Source organism: Lycium barbarum, chromosome 9 (assembly GCF_019175385.1).
Source record: "Lycium barbarum isolate Lr01 chromosome 9, ASM1917538v2, whole genome shotgun sequence".
Taxonomy (NCBI): Eukaryota; Viridiplantae; Streptophyta; class Magnoliopsida; order Solanales; family Solanaceae; genus Lycium; species Lycium barbarum.
This window is the reverse complement of record NC_083345.1, coordinates 95242117-95267347: the sequence shown is the minus strand read 5'-3', so window position 1 is coordinate 95267347 and position 25231 is coordinate 95242117. Positions and strand designations below refer to the sequence as shown.

The 25231-nt window shown below is 38.9% G+C and overlaps 1 protein-coding gene across 3 annotated transcripts; it reads right to left on the bottom strand.

The window, feature by feature from the left end:
• On the bottom strand, positions 1-25231 carry LOC132609093 (cytosolic endo-beta-N-acetylglucosaminidase 1). Of its 3 annotated transcripts, none has more exons than XM_060322932.1 (11): positions 24664-25225; positions 23088-23225; positions 22555-22664; positions 22284-22395; positions 22088-22195; positions 20770-20882; positions 19882-19963; positions 16743-16823; positions 15696-15751; positions 2065-2200; positions 1-937 (listed from the first exon to the last, which is right to left on the bottom strand). In XM_060322932.1, the coding sequence occupies exons 1-11, from the start codon at positions 25033-25035 to the stop codon at positions 197-199; spliced, it is 2049 nt and encodes a 682-aa protein (XP_060178915.1). In that variant the 5' UTR covers positions 25036-25225; the 3' UTR covers positions 1-196. The 3 variants fall into 3 exon arrangements, with proteins under 3 accessions (XP_060178915.1, XP_060178917.1, XP_060178916.1); XM_060322934.1 differs by having other exon boundaries at positions 24758-24892; XM_060322933.1 differs by lacking the exons at positions 2065-2200; positions 15696-15751 and having other exon boundaries at positions 24664-25231.

The following is a 25231-nucleotide window of genomic DNA, read 5'->3' as shown; positions in this document are numbered from 1 at the left end:
TTTCGCCATTACCGCCTTTACTCGTTAAATACTTAATACTATATTGTAATGCTACAACAATCTGTATACATAATCCACATTATTCTGTGGCATGTGTAAATGTGTAACACTTGCATTAAAATTATTTTGGTCCTCCCCTATAGAACCGCGGAACAAATGACAATTTAACTTATAGAACATAAAGTAATACTAATAATTACAACCCTTGAACATCTAAATCCAGAGATGGAGACTCTTCTAGCTTTTGGAAAGCTCCATCCAGGCTGCAAACTTGAATAATGAATTTAACGCTTGAAGTGCCAGAGGGAACTACAAGATCAGACACATAAAATGCTTCAACTTCCGCAACTCCCAGGTACTCCTGGACAAGTTGAAGTGATCCATTTGGCTCTGCAATTGAGATACTGGATTGTTTCTTGACATAGATATAATACTTGGGGAATAGGTGGGTTTTTCCGTCTTTCGATTTCCAAACAAGCTTGATATTAAGTTTCCTGGAGCCATGAGCACCGGAAGACCATTTAATAAAGTTACTATCAACAAGCCATGAAGTTGATGGTGGGAAGTCGGAGTTCAGCGTACGACTATCTATTGCAAGATGACCGAGCACTGCGTGATACTCTGATGGAGAAAATACCATGGTTTTACCTTGACTTTCTGATTTGTGAACTTCAGGTCTTAACATATAGCATACAGCATGGATTTTTGTTAACATGTATCCTTCCATTGCTATACTACTTTCTTGTATGACCCATGATGATTCCGTCTCTAGTTTAGTAACACGATGAGGCATTATAACGTTGTCAAAATGTCTAACAAAACGAGTCATAGTCAGCAATGAATCTCCTGAAGAAGCAACTAATACTGATTTTTGCTCCCCGATAGCAGAAGTGAACTCAAGAGACAAACCCAACAAAGAGCTTCCATTTGATTTTACCTGCATTAAAGCGTACTGGATGATAAATGAACAAGTACGACGAGGGAAACAATGTACATGTATTCCATCACAACGTGAACTTTTCGTATTTCTGCAGAAGTTGGGTCATTGGGAGGGTAATAAATCTCAGGAAATGCACCAAGTAGGAAAGAAGGATGAGCCCATAAGAAAAAAGGAGGAGTATTCAGCTGCCAGTCCCTAAGGCTAGAATTCTTTCTTGGTAAGGTCCTTAAGGGTAGAAACTGACAATGAAAAGTTAGTATTTTGACATTGGCTACTTGAAAAAATAGAATATAAAATTTTACATAGGTACAAATTCTTTAGAAAAAATCTGTATATTTTGATGTCGTAGAGCAAGGTACTGTATATATTCTTGTGGAGTTTCTCAAGGACTTTTTATCACCCAGAAAATTTTATCACCAAGCATTGTAGTACAACATGGCTCTGAGATATAACACAGCACTACTCTCAGGTGAACACCAAACAGCTGGAGGCAGTAGGATAATTCTAAGTTGCTCAGACGAGGATGCGAGTGTCGGATACGGGTGGGGATCTAGGGTCGGATCCTTCATGATCTAAATTTTAAGATTCGGGAATATGGATCCAGGTATGGATACGGGTGCGGGGATTTGGCTAAAAATAATTAAAATATCTAAAAATGGAATTATAAAACCTAAATTATGAGATATTATGTGGAAAACTTGAGGAGAAAAAATTGATCAAGAGGAGAATCTCGAAAGGAGATAAAAGGAAAAGGAGTGACATAGAAATCTCAATATACAGGGTATTCCATTTTCTTGAAGTCCACCTTAGCTTTTGTTTTGATTATAGAAATCATTGGATCTGTTCGGAATTTCTCCATCGATTTTGGTCAAAGTACCCAAAAACAGTTGAGCAGATCGGGTACTGATCCACACCTACAACCGCACCCATGTCGTGTCGACACGGGTGCGGCACCGAAAGTGAAGAGTCCGAGTAACTATGTATAATTCCCGTCTAGAAGAAAGGTAACAAATCTTTCTAAAAGGATTTCTCTGGTTGGTGAAAATTATCAGTATGACAGTACAAGTGATTAGCAGCAATTAAGAACTTTAAGAACTATTATCCCAAAGAAAAAGATGGCTTACCGAATACGTAAAGTGAACAGGTGAATCTGCCAACTGAAGCTTCCCTTCAAACAACCTTGCCGAGAATTGAAAATCATCATAAAGTGTTCCATTGAATGATAGGTTCCCTCCTCCATTATAAGATGGCTCCTTAATACTACCACATCCAATCATAGGTCAAATTCAGTGCAGACGATCAGTTCCCAGTTCAAAACATTAGACAGAAGCGTACACCAGCTAGAAGCAATCTTATGAACAAAAGCATGCACACAAAACCTCAATATGTACACACGCATACATACACGCGCTCTCAGAGAGAGAGAGAGAGAGAGAGGGGCAGAGATAAAGATTTTGTTATCATACTTCAAGAATGTAGTAGGCCAGCACTCTACCCACTTCTCTTTCCATTATCTACACAATTAGATTACCCTTGCCAACTCATTACTCGAACGCAATATTCTTACATTAATTTGGCCGTTATATATTTTATCATTTCTGTCTATTTTGTCCATGTTCTTTGAGAATTCATTGTTTTGTTCGAACTTTGGTTTGGCTTGTCTCTGGCCGGTGTCTTAATTTGTGTTGCTGGGTCAGCACATATGTGGTTTGGTTATTTTCTGGTGAGCCTTTTATTGGCAATTAGGGCAGCTTTTGCTGGTTAATGAGCAGCTTCAATTTTGTCTTCTGGCATTATTTGTTTGGGTGCTGATCTGCAGCAAGCTTTTACTTTGTCATTCAACTCTGGAGTTTAAGGTTTTGGTGAGTGATTCAGGCAATTTACAGAGTGCTCTCTCTCCTCTCTCTTTCTCTCTCTCTTCCCCCTCTCTCAACGGTAAGTAACAACTCCCCACCCCACCCCCCTCCTTCCTGGCAGCGAACCAGCCCCCGGCGGGTATAGGGTCCTTTTCCGGCCAATCTCCTCCTTTTTCTCTCCTTCTCTGTTCTCTTCTCTTTTCCTTTCTTTTCTTTGTTCTTTGTTTTTTATTTTTGCCTCCTGTCTTCTCGTTTCTGCACCTGGAAACCTCCGCCAGAGGGTTTCCGGCGGTGAATAGTGCTCGGCGGTGAACAGTAACTCCGGCAGCGAACAGGTTTTTTTTGTTTTAAACTTGTTCACCTGGAGTTGGTACCTCTGGTGGCTCATATTAATTCATGTGTCTTTTAACCTTGTTAAATCTTGTCTGCTACACATTCTTGACTCTTGACTTTAAATTCTTGCCTCTATTCCTTTAGCTTATAGTGCTATCTTTCTTGTCATAGTAACCTGACTTGCATATAGTTTCTTGATAACTGTGCTTTAGTATTGATTCTTGTTTGTTTTAGATAAATTTTTTATTTGCTTTTATTTCACCTTAGTGGCTATAGTGAGTGCTGGTAGACTAGGGTCATGTTCTCGGTCGGGGACGGGGGCTAGGATTAGAGGGGGTAAGTGGGATCAGGGAGCATCTAGGTTGAGAGGGTCCTGGAACATTGGGACTTTGACGGGGAAGTCCATAGAGCTAGTTAAGATTCTTAAGGAGAGGAGGATTAATATAGCTTGCGTCCAAGAGACCAAATGGGTAGGGTCTAAAGCTGAGGATGTGGACGGGTATAAGTTATGGTTCTCGGGTAAGTCAATGTATAGGAATGGGGTAGGCATTTTAGTAGATAGTGAGCTAAAGGACCAGGCCGTAAAGGTTAGGAGGGTCAATGACCGGATGATGGCGGTTAAGTTAGTTGTGGAAGGGTTTACCTTGAACATTATTAGTGCTTACGCGCCACAAGCGGGCTTGGACGAGGAGGAGTAGAGGCGCTTTTGGGAGGATTTGGATAAAGTGGTGGGAGGTATACCGCCCACCGAGAAGTTATTCATAGGAGGAGATTTCAATGGACACATCGGCTCAACCTCGGGGGATTATGATGATGAGCATGGAGGTTTCGGCTTCGGAGTCAGGAATGGAGGAGGAGCCTCACTTCTGGATTTTGCTAAAGCCTTTGGATTGGTAGTAGCCAACTCGCGTTTCCCGAAAAGGGAGCAGCACTTAGTAACCTTTCGTAGTTCGACGGCTGCGACGCAGATAGACTTTTTGCTCCTTAGAAAAGAGGATAAAGGTCTTTGTAAAGACTGCAAGGTCATTCCGAGTGAGAACCTTACGACCCAACATAAGCTTTTTGGGGATTACGAGGAAGAAGAGGAAGAGGGTCGCGGATGACCTGCCAAGGATCAGGTGGGGGAGTCTGACTTTATCGAGTGCCCAGGAGATGGGGGAGAAGTTGATGGCTATGGGGGCTTGGGAGAGTAGGGGGGACGCGAGCAGTATGTGGGATAGGACGGCGAGCTGCATTAGGGAAACAGCTAGAGATGTCCTGGGAGTCTCGAGAGGTCGCCGTGGTAGGCGACGAGGGGACTGGTGGTGGAATGGAGAAGTCCAGGGAAAGGTGGAAGCAAAGAAAGTGGCGTACGCGAGGCTGGTAGACAACAAAGATGAGGAGGAGAAGCAGACGAATAGGGAAAGGTATAAGATTGCGCGAAAGGAAGCGAAGTTGGCAGTCTCGGCGGCAAAAACGGCAGCTTTCGAACGTCTATATGCAGAACTAGAGGAAAAGGGCGGGGATAAGAAGTTGTTCAGGCTAGCCAAGGTGAGGGAAAGAAAGGCACGGGACCTGGATCGAGTAAAGTGCGTCAAGGACGAGGATGGCAAAGTATTGGTAGAGGAAGCTCTCATTAGACGGAGATGGCAGTCATACTTCCATAAACTCTTGAACGAGGAAAGTGATAGAGACATTGTGTTGGGAGATTTGGAGTGCTCTGAGAGGCGTCGCGACTTTGGTTATTGTAGGAGTATAAAGGTGGAGGAGGTTAAGGGTGATGTTCGCAGGATGCACAGGGGAAGAGCTACCGGTCCTGACGAGATCCCTGGCGAGTTTTGGAAGAGTGCGGGCAGGGCAGGTTTGGAATGGTTGATTGGATTGTTTAATGTTATTTTTAAGATGGCGAAGATGCCTGAGGAATGGAGGTGGATTATGATGGTCCCTTTGTATAAGAACAAAGGTGATATTCAAAGTTGCAACAACTATAGAGGGATCAAGCTGCTAAGCCATACTATGAAGGTGTGGGAAAGGGTGGTGGAGATGAGGGTGAGAAGAGGCGTGTCCATTTCAGAGAACCAGTTCGGATTCATGTCGGGGCGCTCGATTACAGAAGCCATCCATCTTGTGAGGAGACTAGTGGAGCAGTATAGGGAGAGGAAGAAGGACCTGCACACGGTTTTCATCGACCTAGAAAAGGCTTACGACAAAGTGCCAAGAGAGGTTTTATGGAGATGCTTGGAGGCCAGATGTGTAACTGTAGCGTACATTAGGGCGATCAAAGACATGTATGAGGGAGCCAAGACCAGGGTAAGGACGGTGGGAGGAGACTCGGAGCACTTCCCAGTGGAGATGGGGTTGCACCAAGGATCAGCTCTTAGCCCATTTTTATTTGCTCTAGTGATGGATTGTCTAACGCGGCGAATTCAAGGTGAGGTGCCATGGTGTATGTTATTTGCGGATGACATAGTCTTGATCGACGAGACACGCAGCGGAGTAAACACTAAGCTGGAGGTTTGGAGACAAACTCTGGAGTCTAAAGGGTTCAAGTTGAGTAGGACTAAGACAGAGTACATGGAGTGCAAGTTCGGTGACATGACACATGAGTCTGGCGTGGAAGTGAGGCTTGGTACCCAGGTCATCCCAAAGAAAAGAAATTTCAAATATCTCGGGTCTATTATACAAGAAAATGGGGATATTGACGATGATGTCTCACACCGTATTGGCGCAAGGTGGTTGAAATGGAGGCTTGCTTCAAAAGTACTGTGTGATAAGAAGGTGCCACCAAAACTTAAAGGCAGGTTCTACAAAGTGGTTGTCAGACCGACCTTGTTGTACGGGGCAGAGTGTTGGGCAGTCAAGAGCTCTCACGTCCAAAAGATGAAAGTTGCGGAAATGAGAATGTTGCGATGGATGTGTGGGCACACCAGGCGAGATAGGATTAGGAATGAAGATATCCGGGATAAGGTTGGAGTAGCATCAGTGGAGGACAAGATGAGGGAAGCGAGGCTGAGATGGTTTGGGCATGTGAGGAGGAGAGGCACAGATGCTCCAGTGCGGAGGTGTGATAGGTTAGCTATGGATGGTTTCAGAAGAGGTCGGGGTAGGCCGAAAAAGTATTGGGGAGAGGTGCTGAGACAGGACATGTGTTACACCTCGGAAAATTTTCCGTTGGTACGCAAGTAAACGAACTAGTGATGTGTGCGAGGAGTGCGAGTGTACAATGTTTCATGAGCAATGTGCGTATATGGACGAGAATGATTAGAATGAAAAGTCGAGAAATGTGAAAAGTTGAAAGTTGGCAAAACTGTCCAGTGGTCGTAAAGTGCAAAATACGGACCGTATAATGGAATACGGTCCGTAAACTGGCAGTCGTAAAGTGGCATGCAAAAACTTCAACTTTCTGCCAGTCGAGTAAATGGTTAAAAACGACCTGGTGGACGGACCGTAAAGTGATTTACGGCCCGTAAACCATGGTCGTAAATCACCATGCATGCAGCCAAAGTTTCTGGTTCTGCTTAGGGTTAAAGACGACCACGAGGGACGGTCCGTAAACTGGAATACGGACCATAAACCTCCGTGGACGACCACTGTTCACCTCAACACAGATTTTCAATTCATTAAATATGAGGACCAAGACTTGTTTTAATTCATTACAACATTACACCACTTCTCTCTAAAACCTCTCTCTACATTTATTATACAAGTTTTCAAGGATATTTATGGATCAACAACATAAAACAAGGTGAATCGAGAGTAAGAACATCATCAAAGATCATCTAGGTCAAGAAATCCAAATGGAGAAAAACTAGGGTTCTGCTCAAAGTGGAGTATTATTAACCAAAGCTTGTTCCTAAAACTTCTAAGGTAAGATTCATGATTTTTACATGATGTTTAAGGTATTGAAGAGTTGAAATACATGGATTGTAGAAAATATGGTCAAGTAGGTCATGAATGATGAATAGTGACATTTTGAGGAATAGTTTGAATTGAATCATGAATGTTGTTGTGTTGTGATATGAATGCATTATAAATGGTACTAAGATCATGAACTAGACACTTTAGACGAATGGACGAAGTTGGATGTTATGACCATGAATATGGGTGAATTAGAGGCAAATTAAGGAATCTAAATAAAGTGAATGACAAATGGCCATTGTTATGATATTAATGAAGGTATAGACGCTAGCATTGGAAAGAAGCGTGCAAGTGTAGAATAGTCCGACGAAAAGGTATGTAAGGCTAACCCTTCTTTCCTAAGGCATGGTTCTTTGGCCAATTCTCTAAATCCTCTATACGCGTATGTTGCCTTCAATTGATAAATTTTCCAAGCTTGTAAGCTCACGATCCTTGATACATACTACGATTGCACTACGCTCCTCGTATGACGAGTAGGCCCATGATCTAGATGTAACGAAAATGAAGAGGATAGTAATGATGACGATAATAATAATGATGCTAAAGGTGCCGATGGGCTATTATACGTATGTGTGCCTATACAGGGCTATAATGAACCCCGACCTTATAATGCCGGGTAGAATATATGTATATGGATGTCTATATATATATGTATGTATATGATTACGTAACGCGCGCACACATCTGCAGATGGTACGGATAACCCTGAAGCCTTGGTAGGGCCAGGTAGAAATAACATTGAGCCTTGGTTGGCCAAGTATGTATGAAACACCGAACCTTATGGTCGGGTACGCTATGTATGTATATAAGTGTATGGCTATGTGTATAATATGAATATGAATGTGAAAAGACTATGTATATGAATGCGAATAGGGGCATGTATACGAATACGAGCACTATTATGAAATACGCATGAGAAATGGAAAGTTCCTATGAAAGGCAGTAAGTGCCATGATGATGATATTATTGTCTTCCCTCCTATGCCAGTTCATATATTGTCTATGATGCTTCTATATTGATGTTGATCATGCTTTACATACTCAGTACATTCTTCGTACTGACGTCCTTTTGTTTGTGGACGCTGCGTCATGCCCGCAGGTGCACAGGGAGACAGACCTGATCCATAGCTGCTTATTCAGAGATTACATAGCGGAGCTCCATTTCCTTCGGAGCCATAGCTTTTGGGTACTTATTCCTTTGTGTATATAAGTATGGGCATAGCGGGGTCCTGTCCCGCTCATGTGATATGTTTTACTCTTCTTAGAGGCTCGTAGTCACGTGTATATGGTTAGATATGTCTGGCCTTGCCGGCCTATATTTTGTATATCATTTTGTTGGCCTCGTCGGCCCATGTATATTGTTGTGGCATATATGCCTATGATGATTGAAGATGTTGTCGTCCAATGGGACTAGCATGGTCGATGCTCAGAAATGTATGATTAATGATGTGGCTCACCTAGATGCAAGTCTAAGTGTAAGCTAAGGGGTGCCCGAGTGGGCTAGCACCGGGTGCTCGTCGCGGCCCCCTAGTCGGGTCGTGACAACATGGCGCAGGTTCAGCTTACCGAGGACATGACCTTAGATAGGAGGTTTTGGAGGACTCAGATTAGGATAGAAGGCTAGTAGGTAGTCGTTGTTTCGATCTATAGTCTATTGTCCTTTGTTTCTTGCTACTATATGTGGTTTCTTGTACTTCGATTATCTTATTTATCTGTGGTAGCTGGTGCTCCCTTTTTTTCAGATTGCTCTATTTTGACTTATTCGCTTTCTTTAGTTCCATTTGCATTTTGCTTTGAACTGCGTCTGCTTATCTAACCTTTCTCGTTGTGATTTCTCTTGAGCTGAGAGTCTTTCGGAAACAGCCTCCCTGTCTTCTGAGATAGGGGCATGGTCTGCGTACACTTTACCCTCCCCAGACCTCACATTGTGGGATTTCACTGGGTATGTTGTTGTTGCTGTTTCAATTTCTTTTGTGATCGAAAACTGGAGCACCTGATTTATTTGGTACAATTTTCCAATGATAAACCACAGGGCATGGATTTGGTAAAACATGAGCCATCATTAGAAGTGATAAGGTAGGAAGGTGAAATTGGAAGCTAAAGGTAAAGCAGAATATGTGTGTGTGTGTGTGCGCAGAGAGAGAGAGAGAGAGAATCATGGTAGCTATAAGAGTTATGGGATGAATGGGGTGGTGGGTGGGATTTGATTGTTTGTGAAGATTCAACCTTAGAGGTACTTTTCCCCATGAGTAATCATGACCAAGAAAGAGAAGAAAAAGAAATTTAAAAAACAGAAAAGGACAGCCATGCTGCTCATATATCCTTCAACCTGCAAACAAAAGTAGCACTGATTCCCTCTGAATGATGATGAGAAAGTCCTGTTTGCATATGCTCTTCAATTGTTACAGAATGAACGTAGACTATTTCCTGGGAATGTACATAACAAATTTATAAATAGCAGATTTGCAGGAATCCCTTTTATTTCTTTCCTTAGTTTGAACCTTATGTACCTGTATTTATATTGCTTACCTCTTGGAATAATACAAGAAGTTAATTCTCTCAAATCAGTTCACATGGATCAAAGCGGAGTATCCTGCTCGGCCGGAGTTAGATCTGAAAATCAGAAAACTCACTGGAGATCGCCGAAGTTGGGTCAGTGTACTTCAAGGAAGTTTTGAATCTGAAATTTAGCAGTTTCCATGAACTTAGGGAGGACCGGCTCTCCCGATCTACGAAACCCCAGATTCCATTGGTTGGAGGAGAAGCGCGTGTAGCTCACACGTCGACGAAACTGCCAGAGACAGCCCAGTTCAAGCCGCGCGTGGAGGCGCGTGCGTGGACCAATTGTGGTCCGGTTTTCTGTCCCGACTTCACCTTGACGTTTTCGGTCGAATTGTTGTGGCGCTGTGATTATAGGACCACGTTTTGGAGTAGAAGGGTCTCAAAACAGATCTGTGACCAACATTTTGGTCAGGTTTGAGATTTTTCCCTTTTTGTTGCTGATTATTCTTTTGATTTCGGGAATTGGTTGGAGGTTGCCCACGAGTGCAACACTGATTCGGATTGTTGCTTATCAATTTGTGATTTGATATTATCTGTGGGAGGCTTTCTGAGATTTTGAAAATCGTTTCTTCGAAGTCAAACTGTGAGTCTCTTTGGTTGCGTTACTGGTCATTATCGTCTGTTTCAAGTAGTCTGATTTTGGCATATAGTCTGTTAGGCATTTTTGCTGGTTTCTTCATCACTTTATTCTGATACAGTGAGTTTATTAGTTGGAAAATGACTATAAACGATAAGGAAGGAGGAAACAAAACAATTCTTATTTCGGCAGATGAGTTTGCAAAATTTATTCAGTATCAGAAATCACTTAGGGCCTGTTTGGAAAGCCACCCAGGTAATTGGGTGTAATTACACAGTTTCGCCTGCTTATTTGACCAAGTAATTACACAGTTAGGTGGGAATTGGGTATAATTGAGAGGGTGTAATTTCGCCTGTTTGTTTGACCAAGTGATTACACTCTCCAATTCTCTCAAGGGGGGGGCTGAGAATTGGGTGTAATTACACCCTGTAATTACAGGGTTACTTTTTAGTTTGTTTATTTTAATTTCTTTTTATTTTTAATTTATTTTTTATTTCTATTATTTTTAATTTCTTTTATTTTAATTTCTTTTTTATTTTTACTTTTTAATTATTTTTATTTTTTAAAATGTATTTTTCTTTTTATATTATTTATTTTTCATTTTCTTTCTTCTCATTCCCAACCTTTACTTCTTGTGGTTCCATGTAATTGCTCGTATTTTTTAAATTTTTTATTTTATTCATTTAGCATAATCGTATTATTCTAATTTTTTAAACTACACCTCTTAATATTGGAAAGAATGAGTCATTAACAAACTTGACATATAACGAGTGACGTTATTAAAGTAGAATTTCACTGTAAATGAGGTTATAGACTTATATTTTTCCTTTCTTTTGAATTATTTACTTAAGTTACGTTGCAACTTACTTATGTAATGTTGGAAATTTACATAAGAGTATTATGTTAAACTTTTTCTTTTGGATTTTGAATTTAGGTTATATTTCCAATTTTAAGTTATTTGCTTTCACATTGCATGTTGTTTATTTTTTACTTACATTTGATGGATTTTTTGTGTCAAACAATTGAATAATGTTATGGCATTATATTTATAAATATTATTTTTTTGTCAAACATCCAATCCATGATGTTCTCACAACAAAAAGTCTTCTTTTAAGGTTTATAATTAATTAAAATTAAATATTATTAATTTGAAAAATATATATCAATTATTTTTTACAATATTAGTTGCAAATATATGATTATTAATTAATATATTTTCAAGAAACAATGTGTTATTAAATAACTAATTTAATATCATTCATAAAGGCAAATATTTTTTAATTATTACTTTTAAATTTTTTATAATTAAATTTTATTTTTAAATTAAACTAACTGTGTAATTACACTTGTGCAACCAAACAGCACGCTTGTAATTACACTGTAATTACGATATGACAAACAAACAAGTTGTAATTACACTACTGTGTAATTACTAGACTGTGTAATTACTACCCTAGTAATTACACCAATTCCAATTACCAGGTGGCTTTCCAAACAGGCCCTTAATGCGTCCACTTCAGTTAGTACATTTGCTGAGTCGGGTAAAACCTGTTTTATCTCTTCTTCAAACAAATGGGTAATTGATTCAGGTGCTACAGATCACAAGACAGGTAATCCTAATATCTTTTCCAACTTTCGATCATATAAAGTACCCTTTTCTGTTGCTGTAGCTGATGGGTCAACCTGCAGTATTGTTGGATCTGGGAATGTTAAACCAAACACTCATATTACCTTGTCATCTATATTAAGTCTATCGAAGTTGGCCTTTAATTTGATTTCTGTGAGCAAACTTCATTGGAATGTGAGTCATGTAAATTTGCAAAACACCATCGTAGCTCAGTAGGTCCACGGGTTAATAAACGGGCTGAATCAGTTTTTGAGCTAATTCATTCTGATGTTTGGGGACCATGTCCTATTGTTTCCAAAACTGGGCATAAGTATTTTGTCCCTTTTGTGGATGATTTCTCTCGAATCACTTGGATTTATCTGAAGTGCTTACTCACTTTTCTACTTTCTATGCTGAAATTAGAACTCAATTCAATACTTCAATACTTCTTCCAAGGAGTGATAACGCTAAAGAATACATGTCAGAATTGTTTGGGTCGTACATGAGACAACACAGTATTAATCATCAGTCTTCATGTGTTGATACACCCTTTCAAAATGGAGTTGCTGAGAGGAAGAGTAGACATCTACTTGAGACAGCTCGGGCACTTTTGCTCCAAATGACTGTTCCAAAACAATTTTGGGCAGATGTAGTCTCTACAGCTTGTTTTCTGATTAATCGCATGCCATCTTCTGTGCTTGTCAGTCCTTATAGTGTTCTTTTTCCAAATAAGTCACTATTTCCGGTGGAACCTAAGGTGTTTGGAAGCACATGTTATGTTCGAGATGTTCGACCATCTGTTACAAAGTTGGATCCCAAGGCATTGAAGTGTGTTTTTCTGGGTTATTCTCGCCTTCAGAAGGGCTATCGGTGTTATTCTACTAAACTTAGCAAATATCTGGTGTCAACTGATGTGGTATTTTCAGAGATACACCATTCTTCTATGCACCTCCCATTTCTACGAATCAGGGGGAGGAAGATGAGTGGCTAGTCTATCAGGTTACTCGTGCTTTGACAGAACAATCAGATGATATTGTTCCTCTATCTCCTAGTTCTTCTATTGAGCACCAATCGACTATTGTACCTTCAACACCCGCTCCATCTACGCTAGCAATACCACCCATTGTTCAGGTTTACTTGAGGAGGAAAAAGGCCAATGATACATGTCACCCAGTAGTTCCGTTGTCATCAGACCCTCCTCCACCTGATCCTCTAGAAAATCTTGACCTCCCTATTGCTCTTCGCAAAGGTACACGTACTTGCAAGTCCACATATTCCATTGCTAATTTTCTTTCCTATGACCGCCTGTCTTCTACGTCTAGATCTTTGATTGCTTCTCTAGACTCCATCTATGTACCCAAAACAGTGAATGAGGCTCTGAATCATCCTAGATAATCTGATGCAATGCTTGATGAAATACATGCCTTAGAGGAAAACCACACGTGGGATTTAGTGGATTTGCCCAAGAGAAACAAACCAGTGGGTTGTAAGTGGGTCTTCATAGTTAAAGTTAATCCAGAGGGTTCGATAGCAAGACTTAAGGCCAGACTTGTGGCTAAAGGGTATGCTCAAACTTATGAGGTAGATTATTCAGACACCTTTTCCCCGGTTGCCAAACTCACCTTTGTTCGCTTGTTCATTTCTCGAGCTACTTCCGAGAAATGGCCTTTACATCAGTTAGATATGAAGAACGCGTTCCTTCATGGTGATCTTTAGGAGGAAGTATATATGGAGCAACCACCTGCTTTTGTTGCTCAGGGGGAAAGTCTGTCATTTGAGGAAGTCCTTGTATGGCTTGAAGCAGAGTTCACGGGCTTGGTTTGGCAAGTTCAGTGAAGTAGTTTAGGATTTTGGGCTAAAAATGAGCAAATGCGATCACTCAGTCTTTTATCGGCAATCAGCAGCTGGCAGTATCCTCCTTGTTGTATATGTTGATGACGTTGTATATGTTGATGACATTGTCATTACAGGAAGTGGTTATGCAGGGATCTCTTCCCTCAAGTCTTTTCTGCATACTAGGTTTCATACGAAGGACTTGGGCCAGTTGAAATACTTATTGGGAGTAGAAGTAAATAGAAGCAAGAAGGGTATTTTTCTATCCCAGATAAAGTATATACTTGACTTGCTTGCAGACACCGGAAAGTTGGCAACCAAACCTTGTAGTACTCCAATGGCTCCTAGTGTACATCTTCTGAAAGACGATGGCGATCCTTTTGATGATCCAGAGGTATAGAAGGTTAGTTGGGAAGTTAAACTACCTCACTGTGACTCGTCCAGATATTTCTTTTGCGGTAAGTGTTGTTAGCCAGTTCATGTCCGCACCTACAGGGAAGCTTTGGAGCAGATTTTATGTTACTTGAAAGGAGCTCCTGGACTTGACATATTGTATCACAATCACGGCCATTCTCGTGTGGAAGGTTTTGCAGATGCTAACTATGCTGGATCCAAAATTGATAGAAGATCTACTACAGGCTATTGTGTCTTTGTTGGTGGAAATCTAGTATCATGGAGGAGTAAGAAGCAAAGTGTTGTATCTCGATCCAGTGTAAAATCCGAGTACAGAGCTATGTCGCAGTCTACGTGTGAGATAATGTGGATACGCCATCTTTTAACTGAAATTGGCGTGAAATATCCTACTCCATCAAAACTCTGGTGTGATAATCAAGTTGCACTCCATATTGCTTCAAATCCAGTGTATCATGAAAGAACCAAACATATTAAAGTTGACTTTCATTTTATTCGTGAGAAGATTCAGGAGAATTTGATTTCCACTGGCTACTTGAAGACAGGAGAGCAACTAGCTGATTTGTTCACGAAAGCATCAAATGGCACTCGAGTTGATTACCTTTGTAGCAAGCTGGGCATGAGCAATATATATGCTCCAGCTTGAGGGGAAGTGTTACAGAATGAACGTAGACTATTTCCTAGGAATGTACATAACACATTTATTTTGTAGGAATCCCTTAGCAAATTTGTAGGAATCCCTTTTATTTCTTTCCTTAGTTAGAACCTTATGTACCTGTATTTATATTGCTTACCTCTTGGAATAATACAAGAAGTATATTGCTTACCTCTTGGAATAATACAAGAAGTTATTCTCTCAAATCAGTTTGCATCAATAAAATCAAAAGAAAAGATAAATAACAGATGATTTTCAAGTGTGGGAATTGCTAAAAGGAGACTGGAGGATCGCAGGAATTAAAAACTTTCTGAAAAAAAGGAAGGAAAGATGATTCTTCTGGTTTTGCTAAGAATATGATATCCCAGGTCCCAACAGAAGGTGATTGGAAGCGCGCAAATGGCTGGTGATTGGGGAAAATATTTTTGTTGAAAGGCAAAAGTGCGCCTTAATGAGAATGTGAGGACATTTAGGAGAACTAAAAACTGGGTAGACTGCTAACTTACTAATAAATTTATGTAGTAGGATAGCAAAACCAGACAGCTTTCAGCTGCTGAGTTGCTGGTTAAATGCTCTAATGTTCTGCGTTGCTGAACTAGTGGGCTTTAGTGATTCCCAATTAAAGGCATTTCTAAGATGCTCCGTTGACAATCTATCGAAAGAAAGGCATGTTTGGTTATCTCAAATGAAGCTGCTGTCACAAAATGCACTAGGTCTCAGAGAAACAATTTTAGCTGCACCAATGTGCCAATTTCTAATCTAGAACAGCATTGCAATGGAGGAGGGCAAAGAGACAACAATTTACATATGCGGGTGTCCAAGTTTTTGAATTTCTTACATCTATGATGGCTTATGTAGAAAGATTTACACATAAGACTAATTTTCTCCAGAATTCAAGTGTCAGATGTTTCAAATAGGACTTTATATGTGATAGAAGATCATCAGACTGAAACAAGGGACTACCACTGACAGAAAACAATAAAGTTCTGGAAGATAGAAAAAAATGTAATAAGTACAAAAACTTACTCAACAACTACTTTTAGATGCCCTCCAGTAGATTCTCCAGAAAACTCCAGGAAAGGCTGAGATGAATGTGTATATATTAGCAAGGGTGAGAAGTTTGTAGAAGGGAATGGATCATCTTAGTGATGACATGGTACATAATCTAAGAGCGAAAGTAACATTGGTACACTCATAAACATATTAAGAGTTCCGTTGATTGCGCAAGTGACAACCCTTATCAGATATTCAAGTATTTTACTTTGTGTCATGGTTAGAGAAGAATTTATCGCAGCCAAAACTCAAGGATGATATTTCACAAGGTGAAGGCAAATTCAAGTAGGGGATAACCACAAGGAAGTATCAACTTTGTTGTCAGTACTCGATTCAAACTTATAATCTTTCAAAAAATTAATCTGAACAGCAAATCGTATAGTTCAAGACATCCCCGTGAAACTGAATTTTGCTGACACTAACGACATGTGAAAGATACGAATAACATGTCTCGTAAAAGGATTTCAGAAATTAATGAAACAGAGTCTGTATCTCCACTATATTGTGCTGAATTGCATGAATTCTAGCCTTGCATACTCCAAACGAAAATCTCTAAGACACCATTTACTTTGGGATATTGTGACGTCCAAAGAAGCAGAAACAAGGTCACAGAAACTTCTTTTGACGATAACAGTGACATTATGTGAAACTAGAAAGTACATGAGAAGATATGAACATATTTTCAGAGACACCATTTACTTTGGGAAATTGTGATATCCAAAGCAGAAACAAGGTCACAGAAACATCTTTTGACGATAACAGTGACATTCTGTGAAACTAGAAAGTAAATGAGATGATATGAACATACACATTAGCTGTCGGAACGTACACCAGACAAATTAATGAATTTGTCTATAATGATGGTAACATGTAAAAATGTAGATCTCAGAGGACAATTAAATTAAAGAGAGAATTTCTCAAAATTGGGACTCCTGATAAATGCCATATTTCAACTATGGAAATTACTGCACTTAATAACAAATAAAGAAAGAGAAAAAGTAAAAGGATACCAGAAGACACCTGAAAGCTTTGGGAAGAAATGTTGTTCCAAGGAGTCTCGGATATTTTCTTTCCCTCAACAGCAAGATGGTAACCATGACCCTGATGATGACAACATTGATGTTAGCGGGCATTGCCACCTCACAGACTTTTTGAATTAGAAAACATTTCAATTGCATTAGTCTTCCCCCCAAATTATTCATAAACAGTCATGGAAGCACCTTTAGACCAAGATAGGGACCCTTTTATTACATCCCGTATCCTAGAACTAAGGTTAGACTTGTATCGTGGGAGTTTAGCGGAGAATTTGAAAGTTTGTACGTTTTGCGGAAATGGTTGACGGGCCTACTTCGGGCACTCGTAACCCCTTGATTCGTTTAGAATTTGGAAAAGGTTCCTAAATGAAAGTTGTAGTATGTGGAAACACCTTTCCATCCATATAAGGTGGAGCTCAAACGGAGCTCTGTGCTAGGAGTTATGAACATTCTACAGAACACTGTCGACAAGATGAAAAACGTGAAATTTTGACTAGGTGTGAAATGGACCTAGGAGCTCGCTAAGCCCCGCTCAAAGCACAGCATGATCAAGCTATAGGCTAAGCTCAGCGAGGTAGGGGGTCCAAAAGTGAAAATTTTCAAAAAAATTGGCTAAGTACAAAGTGGATAGGTGAGCTCAGCTCAAAGGAAAACATAGTCAAGCTACAGGCTAAGCTCAGCGAGGCAGGGGGTCCAAAAATGCCCATCTTATAAATTCAACACTTAACCCGAAATTTCATTTATTTAACATTCCAACTTCGTTCTAAAGTCCTAAGCAGCCGTTTTTCTCCTCTCCTCATCCTCCCACGTCAAGGTAAGATCGCTCTAACGATTCCTAAGTGATTCTAACATTAATTTATGATTAGTAACATGATTCTTTAACCAAAACCTAGGATTTCCAAGGTAAATCCTTCTCAAGCGGTTCAAAGCTAGGGTTTTGGTGTTCTTTGTTAGAGAAGCAGTTTAATTTGTTAAATTGAAGCAGTTACAGGTATGTGAGGCTAACTCTCTACGTTTGGGAATGTTAATGATTCTCCCTACGCTATGTTCTTTTACAACATTACGAATTTCCTCAGAAATATAGTTCAATTTAGTCTTCTTGAATAGTTGCAGAACTTCTATTCCCTAGTATCGTAGTTTGTTCATGACTTTCATTCCGAACGTTGTGAACCCAGAACGTAATCTAGTTAGACTCATGTTCTATACCCATGAGTCTCAGTCTAGAAACTCAGCATGTTTATAAACTAGTTAAAGTTTTTGTTCTCATAATTAGTTCATAAATTCATGTCTCAGCTAGTATAGTAATAGTCAGTGCTGCATATTAGCACCTCGGTATGCTTCCATGTCTCCGTATGAATTCATGTTCAGTATCTCATATCAGTATTTCAATATGACTCTCAAAGCCATGTTCGTATGATTTCATGTCTCAGGATAGTAATGCTCAGATTTGCTTACGAACAGTTAATGCTTTAAACTCCATAATCAGTTCAGGAATACATATCCCAGTTTAGTTCTATTCAGTATTCCAGTATTATGTAGTCTAGCATGATTCAGTATTATGCATTGCAGTATGACTTTCAGCTCCTTGATATTCCATGAGTCTCAGCTATGAAAACTCAGTATGTTTACACTCCATAATCAGTTCAGAAATACATATCTCAGTTCAGTTTTGACCAGTATTCCAATGCTATGCATTACAGTATGATTTTCAGTTCCTATATATATTGTTGAATGTTGAACACCTGCATCTTTGCCCAAGGGCACACAGTCTTATGTATACGTATACGTGGCCAAGGCCACCGACTGACGCACTTACTTGGCCAAGGCCACTGATTTGTGCATTTATATTGGGCCAAGGCCCCGGAGTGTTAGCACTTTCTTGGCCAAGGACATAGTTTTGTGCATCCATATTGGGCCAAGGCCCCGGATTATTAATTCCATAAAACAGGTGATTCATATTCAGGACAGGGAGTACCTATTACTTTACTTCTCTTGTTCAGTTTCAGTTATTAGTTTCAGTTTCAGTACATATTAGTTTCAGTACATATTATATTACCTGTTTATTGATTTGGGCTGCCCTTTCCCGAGCACCCACTTACAGTTCTTTCCTTCAGTTGCTTTACATACCAGTGCAATTCAAATGTGATGACGTTCCTTTTGCCCGAGGCCTGCATCTCACGATGCAGATAACGATTTACAGGACGATGCATCTGCTCACTAGGATCTCCAGTATCAGCTGATTGGTGAGCCCCAGATCTTTTGGGGCCTTATCATTTATTTACAAACAGACAGTGTTTTCAGTACTTCATTAGAGGCTTCATAGACTAGAGTAACAGTAGACAGACTCGCATGCTTTTCAAGTTAAGCTATGTTGGCTACGGTTATGTTCCAGACTTGTATTAGTGTTCCCGCACTTTGATTATGTATCATTCAGACTTTCAGTATATCAGCATGTGTTAGTTATTTTCTGCATTCAGTATGTTATAATACCACATGTTGATTCAATCAGCCAGTTGGTTCGCTCGGTCACATGTAGTCAGGCATCGGGTGTCGTGTTACGTCCAGGCCCAGGTTCGGGGCGTGACACCTTTTGAGTTTTGGGAATTGCTTATATCTCCCTCTAACTTTCAGTACTTGACAATTTTATCAGATGGCCCTTGTAATAAAGTTACACCTTTCTGATTATGCATTTCGTGGCGTCTTCAGCCTGAAGTTTCTGGATTTGTTCCTCTAAACAGAGGACATTGAACCAGATTTTCTGTGTTGCTAATCAAATTAATTAAGATATGATTACGTACTTGCTTTGTCCCCTCTCCGCCCTTCAGGAGCCACCACTAATGGTCCAGACTCTTCATTTCCCCCTTGAACCATCATTATTTGCTTCTTGAAATTGAGCATAAACATGTTTCTAATAAAAGTATCAAAAGTTTCTAAGTACTGGTTGTGTATTACTATTCAACAAGGAGTTTGATCATAACTGGTCCTTCAGATAAGGATCATAAGGAGCCACCCCACCTTGGCATTGATTGGACAAAGTTACAAGCAATAATTCTGCATTTTATTTTGTAAAAGGACGAAGGAAACACAAAACGAGATTATGGAAAACAAACAAGCTTAGGCCATACCTGATCAAAATTTGAGTAGAATGGAAGAGTTAAGGGGTAATTTTGTGAAACATGCCATGATCTTTCTACAAGTGCCCACCAACTGCATGCTAAAGCATTTCATTATGATATGGTGAACAGAAGGCATATACTATTCAATTACCAAAACAGGCGTAATCAACTGTAGATATGATAATGCAGCAATATATACAACATCTGAGAAGACATCCAACACAGTTTTGATACACACATTCATAAAGTTGCATAAATCTACTCAGATTGCCCACTTTATGTGACATAGTTTGATTTGGAAACATAGATTAAGAAATAAATTTAAAGTGCATATAGTAATAGAAGAAAAACATTAAACTTTGCTGTTGAAAATTTAGTTTAATGGGGCAAGCATCTTTCCTGGTAAGAAATTATAAATTGCTTGAATGTAACTTTTATATAGTAATAATGTAACATTATTTTAGAAGTGCATATAATTTACTGAGACGTTTTAAAATAAAATATGCCATATTGATTGAAATGAAGAGACTTTCATTTCTGACTTGGTTACTTCAAAATATTAAGAAATGGAGGGACTTTCACTCTCGACTTCGCATTTTATTTATTGGACCTCATCTTCCACTTTGCTGGTAATGTGTTATATCATTTGCCAAGGAAAGACAACATGAAGAAAAGGATTTATGCTTTTTTCAAATAACTTAAAAAGAAAAACCATGAGAATATCCATGTTGTGTAGAGTGCGATCACTGCATGAAAAGAGATTGAACCATGTAAATCAGGATACAGAAATACTGTGAATCTTTGCAATAATCTGAAAAATAACCTTTATTGGAAATCAGTAAACATATTATTTTACAGTAAGGCATTTAAGAGATATTATGGCAGGGAGTACAGGACCAATTTTGTGCAGTCTGAAAGTCAGGTAGCTGTTTTGTCTCATACACCCATCCAGGAGCAAATATGGCAGCTGACACATTATCCTTCTTAATCACATCAAGTGCCAAATTTGTCTGCATGAAAGGGCAGAATCAGATATTTACAAGTGGGTATTTTTATTAACATGTGGTTTAAGAAAACAAAAAGTGTCTACACAGCCTATACAAAAGCTTAAACTAGTGACCTGGAGTAAGCTTGTAACAATGAAATTCGTTTTACAACCAACAGCCGAAAGTAACTATTTGCTAAGAAAGATACTTGAACTAAAAACCTTATTAGCTGGTTATATCCGTGAGCTCGCATCCTGCTTTCCGGAACTATTATATACAGATCCCAAAATTGCTAAAAGAAGTTTTCAACAATCAGACAATGCAAGTGTTCTCTAACAAACTTGGAAGTACACATATTGTTTTAAGTCACTGAACTGGGAGATATTGAAACTCAGCATATAAATCGCAATTCCATTTTGTCCATTACAGCAGGCATAAAACCCACATTTTATAAATACTCATTTTTCTGTTTCTGGATAGGATCCATTTTTCTGCGAAAAATACGAAGTTTAGAAGATATAAATGGAGTAGTAAAAGGAAACCGTGAAGAAAAGGTCTCCCAACGTTAGGTGGGGATTCAAATATGCTTTGAGAAATAGATGAAAATGTGATAAAAATCTTTCAAGAAAACTCACATGATAGACAATTCATCAGGTAATTTTTTGGAAGTTCATTAAAATCATAGAACTTGGTGAGTCCAGTACTCGTGTGAGAATGATGAGTGAAACTGATGTAGACAATTTTGAATATTGCTGTAATATAGAAGGTTGATGATTATTTATGAGGTTTAACAGCTCTTAATTGCCTACTCACAGCATTGTTACATCTGATCCCAGTTATAGTCTATCGTAAAAACCTAGCAAACTGAAAAAGAAAAAGCATTAATGTTACACTCATAGTAAAGGTAGAATTGTGGTTCACAGACATTTTTAGGTCGAATATCAGATATTCCTTTAATCAATTGATAAATAGAGTAACAGGCCCCAATCCTCTCTCCTTGAATAATCAAAGAAGAGAAACAAGGAAAAGGGACTTCTCACTAATAAAGATTCCCAAACAAGATGACACAATAAATTTTCAAATATTCCTGTCAATATCAAACAGTATAAAACAGAAAACTTACAAGATAAATGAGAGAACAATGATATGGATTATGTATTTAGCACTAATAAACGAGCATAGAGTGTGAGGTATGAAATTTTTTATTTCCCATACTTGGTAAAACTCACCGTCCATTGTCCACCACCATAAGTGTTTCTTCCAAAGACATCAATTCCCATGTAGACATCAAACTTCCTGTCACCGGCAACCTCAGCTGACTGCTTAGGATAGTTCTCCTATAAGTAAACAAGAAAACAGGCTTTAGCAATTATTATTATTAATCTAAAAAAAAAAAAAAAAGAACTAAGAATTAGGAGAAAGTACCCGCCAAGTGTAGTTCACAAATATACCATCGGATATGTCAAAAAAAGGCTTGTTTTTTTCATTTAGTTGATCTTGCCAGCTAAGATCCCCATCCATTGTGACACTATCATACCTGTAGCATCACCATAAGAAAAACCAATTATGCTGTTTTTTCACTCAGAAGAGATGATTTATTTCATGATATTACCATAGGACCAAACATCAGGAGCAGAAAGAAAGAACAACTATGCTGCTTTTAACTTTGAAGAGAGGTTTTCTTTCATGATATTACCATATGACCAAAGATCCAGGGACAAGGGAATGCATGGACTGAGTTAAGTGGCTGATGAATTCTTTCAGGTTAGGAATTTGCCGAACATCCACGGAAACTTCCATATTGACCTGGAAGCAAGATATTTGAAAAAGAAAAAAAGGATCCTTGATGATTTTTTACCAGAAAGCAGTTAGGACTGTATGACTAAACTTACTTTATTTCACAAGCAACAATTACTCTAAGGATTTTTACTTTATAGACATTTGTCCTATTCTTCAATTTCCAAATATGTTACTGACAGAAAACTATTGTTTCTCCTCTGATATAGGGAAAACTTCTCTAGACTACATAGAAAGGACAACAAAGGAGGATTATATAAAAAAATATCACTTTTCCAGTCCACCGGGCATATCTAAAATTAAGGCAATCAGGAAATTTCATGCTATGAATGTAAAGATTTGACATCAATTTCTGTGATTAGGAAATGCAATAGAAGAAGAAGAAAAGTGAAGGGCCTGAAGGCCTATCAGACTTCAGAATCAATCCCTTACCAGCCATCCATCAAAGCCTAAAGCAGCAGCAAGCTCACTTAACCGCTCTGCATACATCTGAGCTGAGTTCGTTGATGACGATAATTTGTTGGCAAGAAGTTTCCCTTCATCCCACTCCATGATAAAAGTTCCCAATACCTTAAAATAAATGAAAATTACGCTCAATGGAGAAGGAGGAAGTGACCAGCCAAAAAGGCAGAACCTTAGGTGTTGGAAGAGTAGATAAATAACTCAACATAATTGGAGAAATTAGTCAATCAATCAACTATAACTCAATCCGAAATTACTTGATGTCTTTTATGAATTATTTGTCTCGATTTAGCGTTGTTCAAGTCTCAACAACAACAACATAACCAGTGAAATTCCACAAGTGGGGTTTGGGTACGCAGACCTTACCCCCTACCTTGGGAGGTAGAGAGGTTGTTCCGGTAGACCCTTGGCACAAGGACAAGCAATTCAAAGCAGTACGAAAAAAAAAATAACTAAAGCGACCAAGCCATGGCAAAATACTATAACAAGCATGATAGAGCAGTCTGAAAAAAGGTTCAGTAACTACCACAAATTAATACGATAATCGAAGTACAAGAAACAACAAATAGTAGCAGAAAACAAAGGACAAGGAACTACAAGAGTAATACTACGACTACTAGTATGAAAGGATAGGTGGGACAATGCTAAACTACTTACTAACCTTCTACCCTAATTTGTATCCTCCATAACCTCCTATCTAAGGTCATGTCCTCGGTAAGCTGAAATTGTGTCATGTCCTGTCTAATCATCTCTCCCTAATACTTCTTCGGCCTACCCCTAACTCCTGAAATCATTCTATTCAAGTTTCATTCAACATAATTGGAGAAGTAAAAGAAAAAAATTTGTCTTACTAAAAGTACAACCAAGAAAGTCTTTATACATTACTTGGTGCTTTTATTTTTAAGGGCGAAAAAGAAAAAAAAAAGAGAGAGAGAATGAGCTCCTATATCCATATTTAAGCATGCATCCTATTGTACTCCTACAAGTGCTTGACAAGTCATTGTTCTGCTCGCAAGTCGCAAATATCCTTCAAAATTTTCAAGATAAAATGCATATTGACATATCGATGAGTACATACAAGCAGCAAATTAAAGATATGGTTGTCTTGTTCAAATGATTTTCAGAAAAATAGTCACCGTGACAAGTTTCCCAAAGCAGATCAAACTAAGGGGTCGTTTCGTAGGGTGTATAAGAATAGTACTGAATATGGTGTATTAGAAATGCAGATTGCAGGGGTTAGTTACGTTGAGATTATTTCTTCTGGATTGTTTGGTGTGGTATATTAAAAACAACATGTATTGCCTAATTTCTTTAACCATGCTTATCCATGCATTAATAACCTATGTATTAGTTATGCATAGGATAATACCAAATAGGGTGTATAACTAATACAGTACAAGATTTAAAAAGTGTACCAAACAAGGGATTAGTCAGAGCTAACACATGCATTACTTTCTCTAATACATCGTAGCAAACGACCCCTATGTGCGAAACACGAAAGAACACAAAAGAAAGATATTTAAATCAAAATTCTTTACTCTAATACCTTAACTCCATGCTTATGAGCAGTATTAGTCCAACAAGGAGGCGGCAAAGTAACCAAAGAATGGGAAAAATAGACAAAAACATCAATTAAATACCAATGCCATATAGCATAAGCATCAGGATTATTCCCTCCTTGTATCCACTTATCATCAAGGTATCCACCAGCCATATCATGACACACAAGCAGTCTAGGCCTTTTCGGTAACTCATTAGAAGGCAACTTCACTGAAGCTTTATTGAATGGCAAATGAAATGAATTGAAATAGGTTCTTGATTCGAGTTCTTCAAGTGTTTTTAATGGGTAAGATATTGGGTTTGAAGGTTCTGAGGGATCGAATGGTGGAGGATTGTTGGAGGGAGGATTTCTTGCCATTGGATTGATTTTAGGGAGGAAAGAGAAGAAGATATTGAGAATGGATTTGAGTGAAGCTAGGGTTTAGCTATTGAAGTAGGAATGAAAGCTGAATCTCATCGTTGAGAATCCATGGAATGGAATGGAGTGGACTCTTGACTTTGGAGTGGACGTTTGGATATTTGAATTTATGCTTTCTTCCCTTATTTATACGAAA

Excerpts from the sequence above, each read along its gene's own strand:
- LOC132609093 (XM_060322932.1), bottom strand. The coding sequence starts at position 25,035 with ATGGCAAGAAATCCTCCCTCCAACAATCCTCCACCATTCGATCCCTCA. Across the intron at positions 23,226-24,663 it reads CTCATAAGCATGGAGTTAAG|GTATTGGGAACTTTTATCAT; the intron begins GTATTAGAGTAA and ends ATTTATTTTAAG. Across the intron at positions 2,201-15,695 it reads CATCTAAAAGTAGTTGTTGA|TATTAAGGAGCCATCTTATA; the intron begins GTAAGTTTTTGT and ends TGGATGTGGTAG.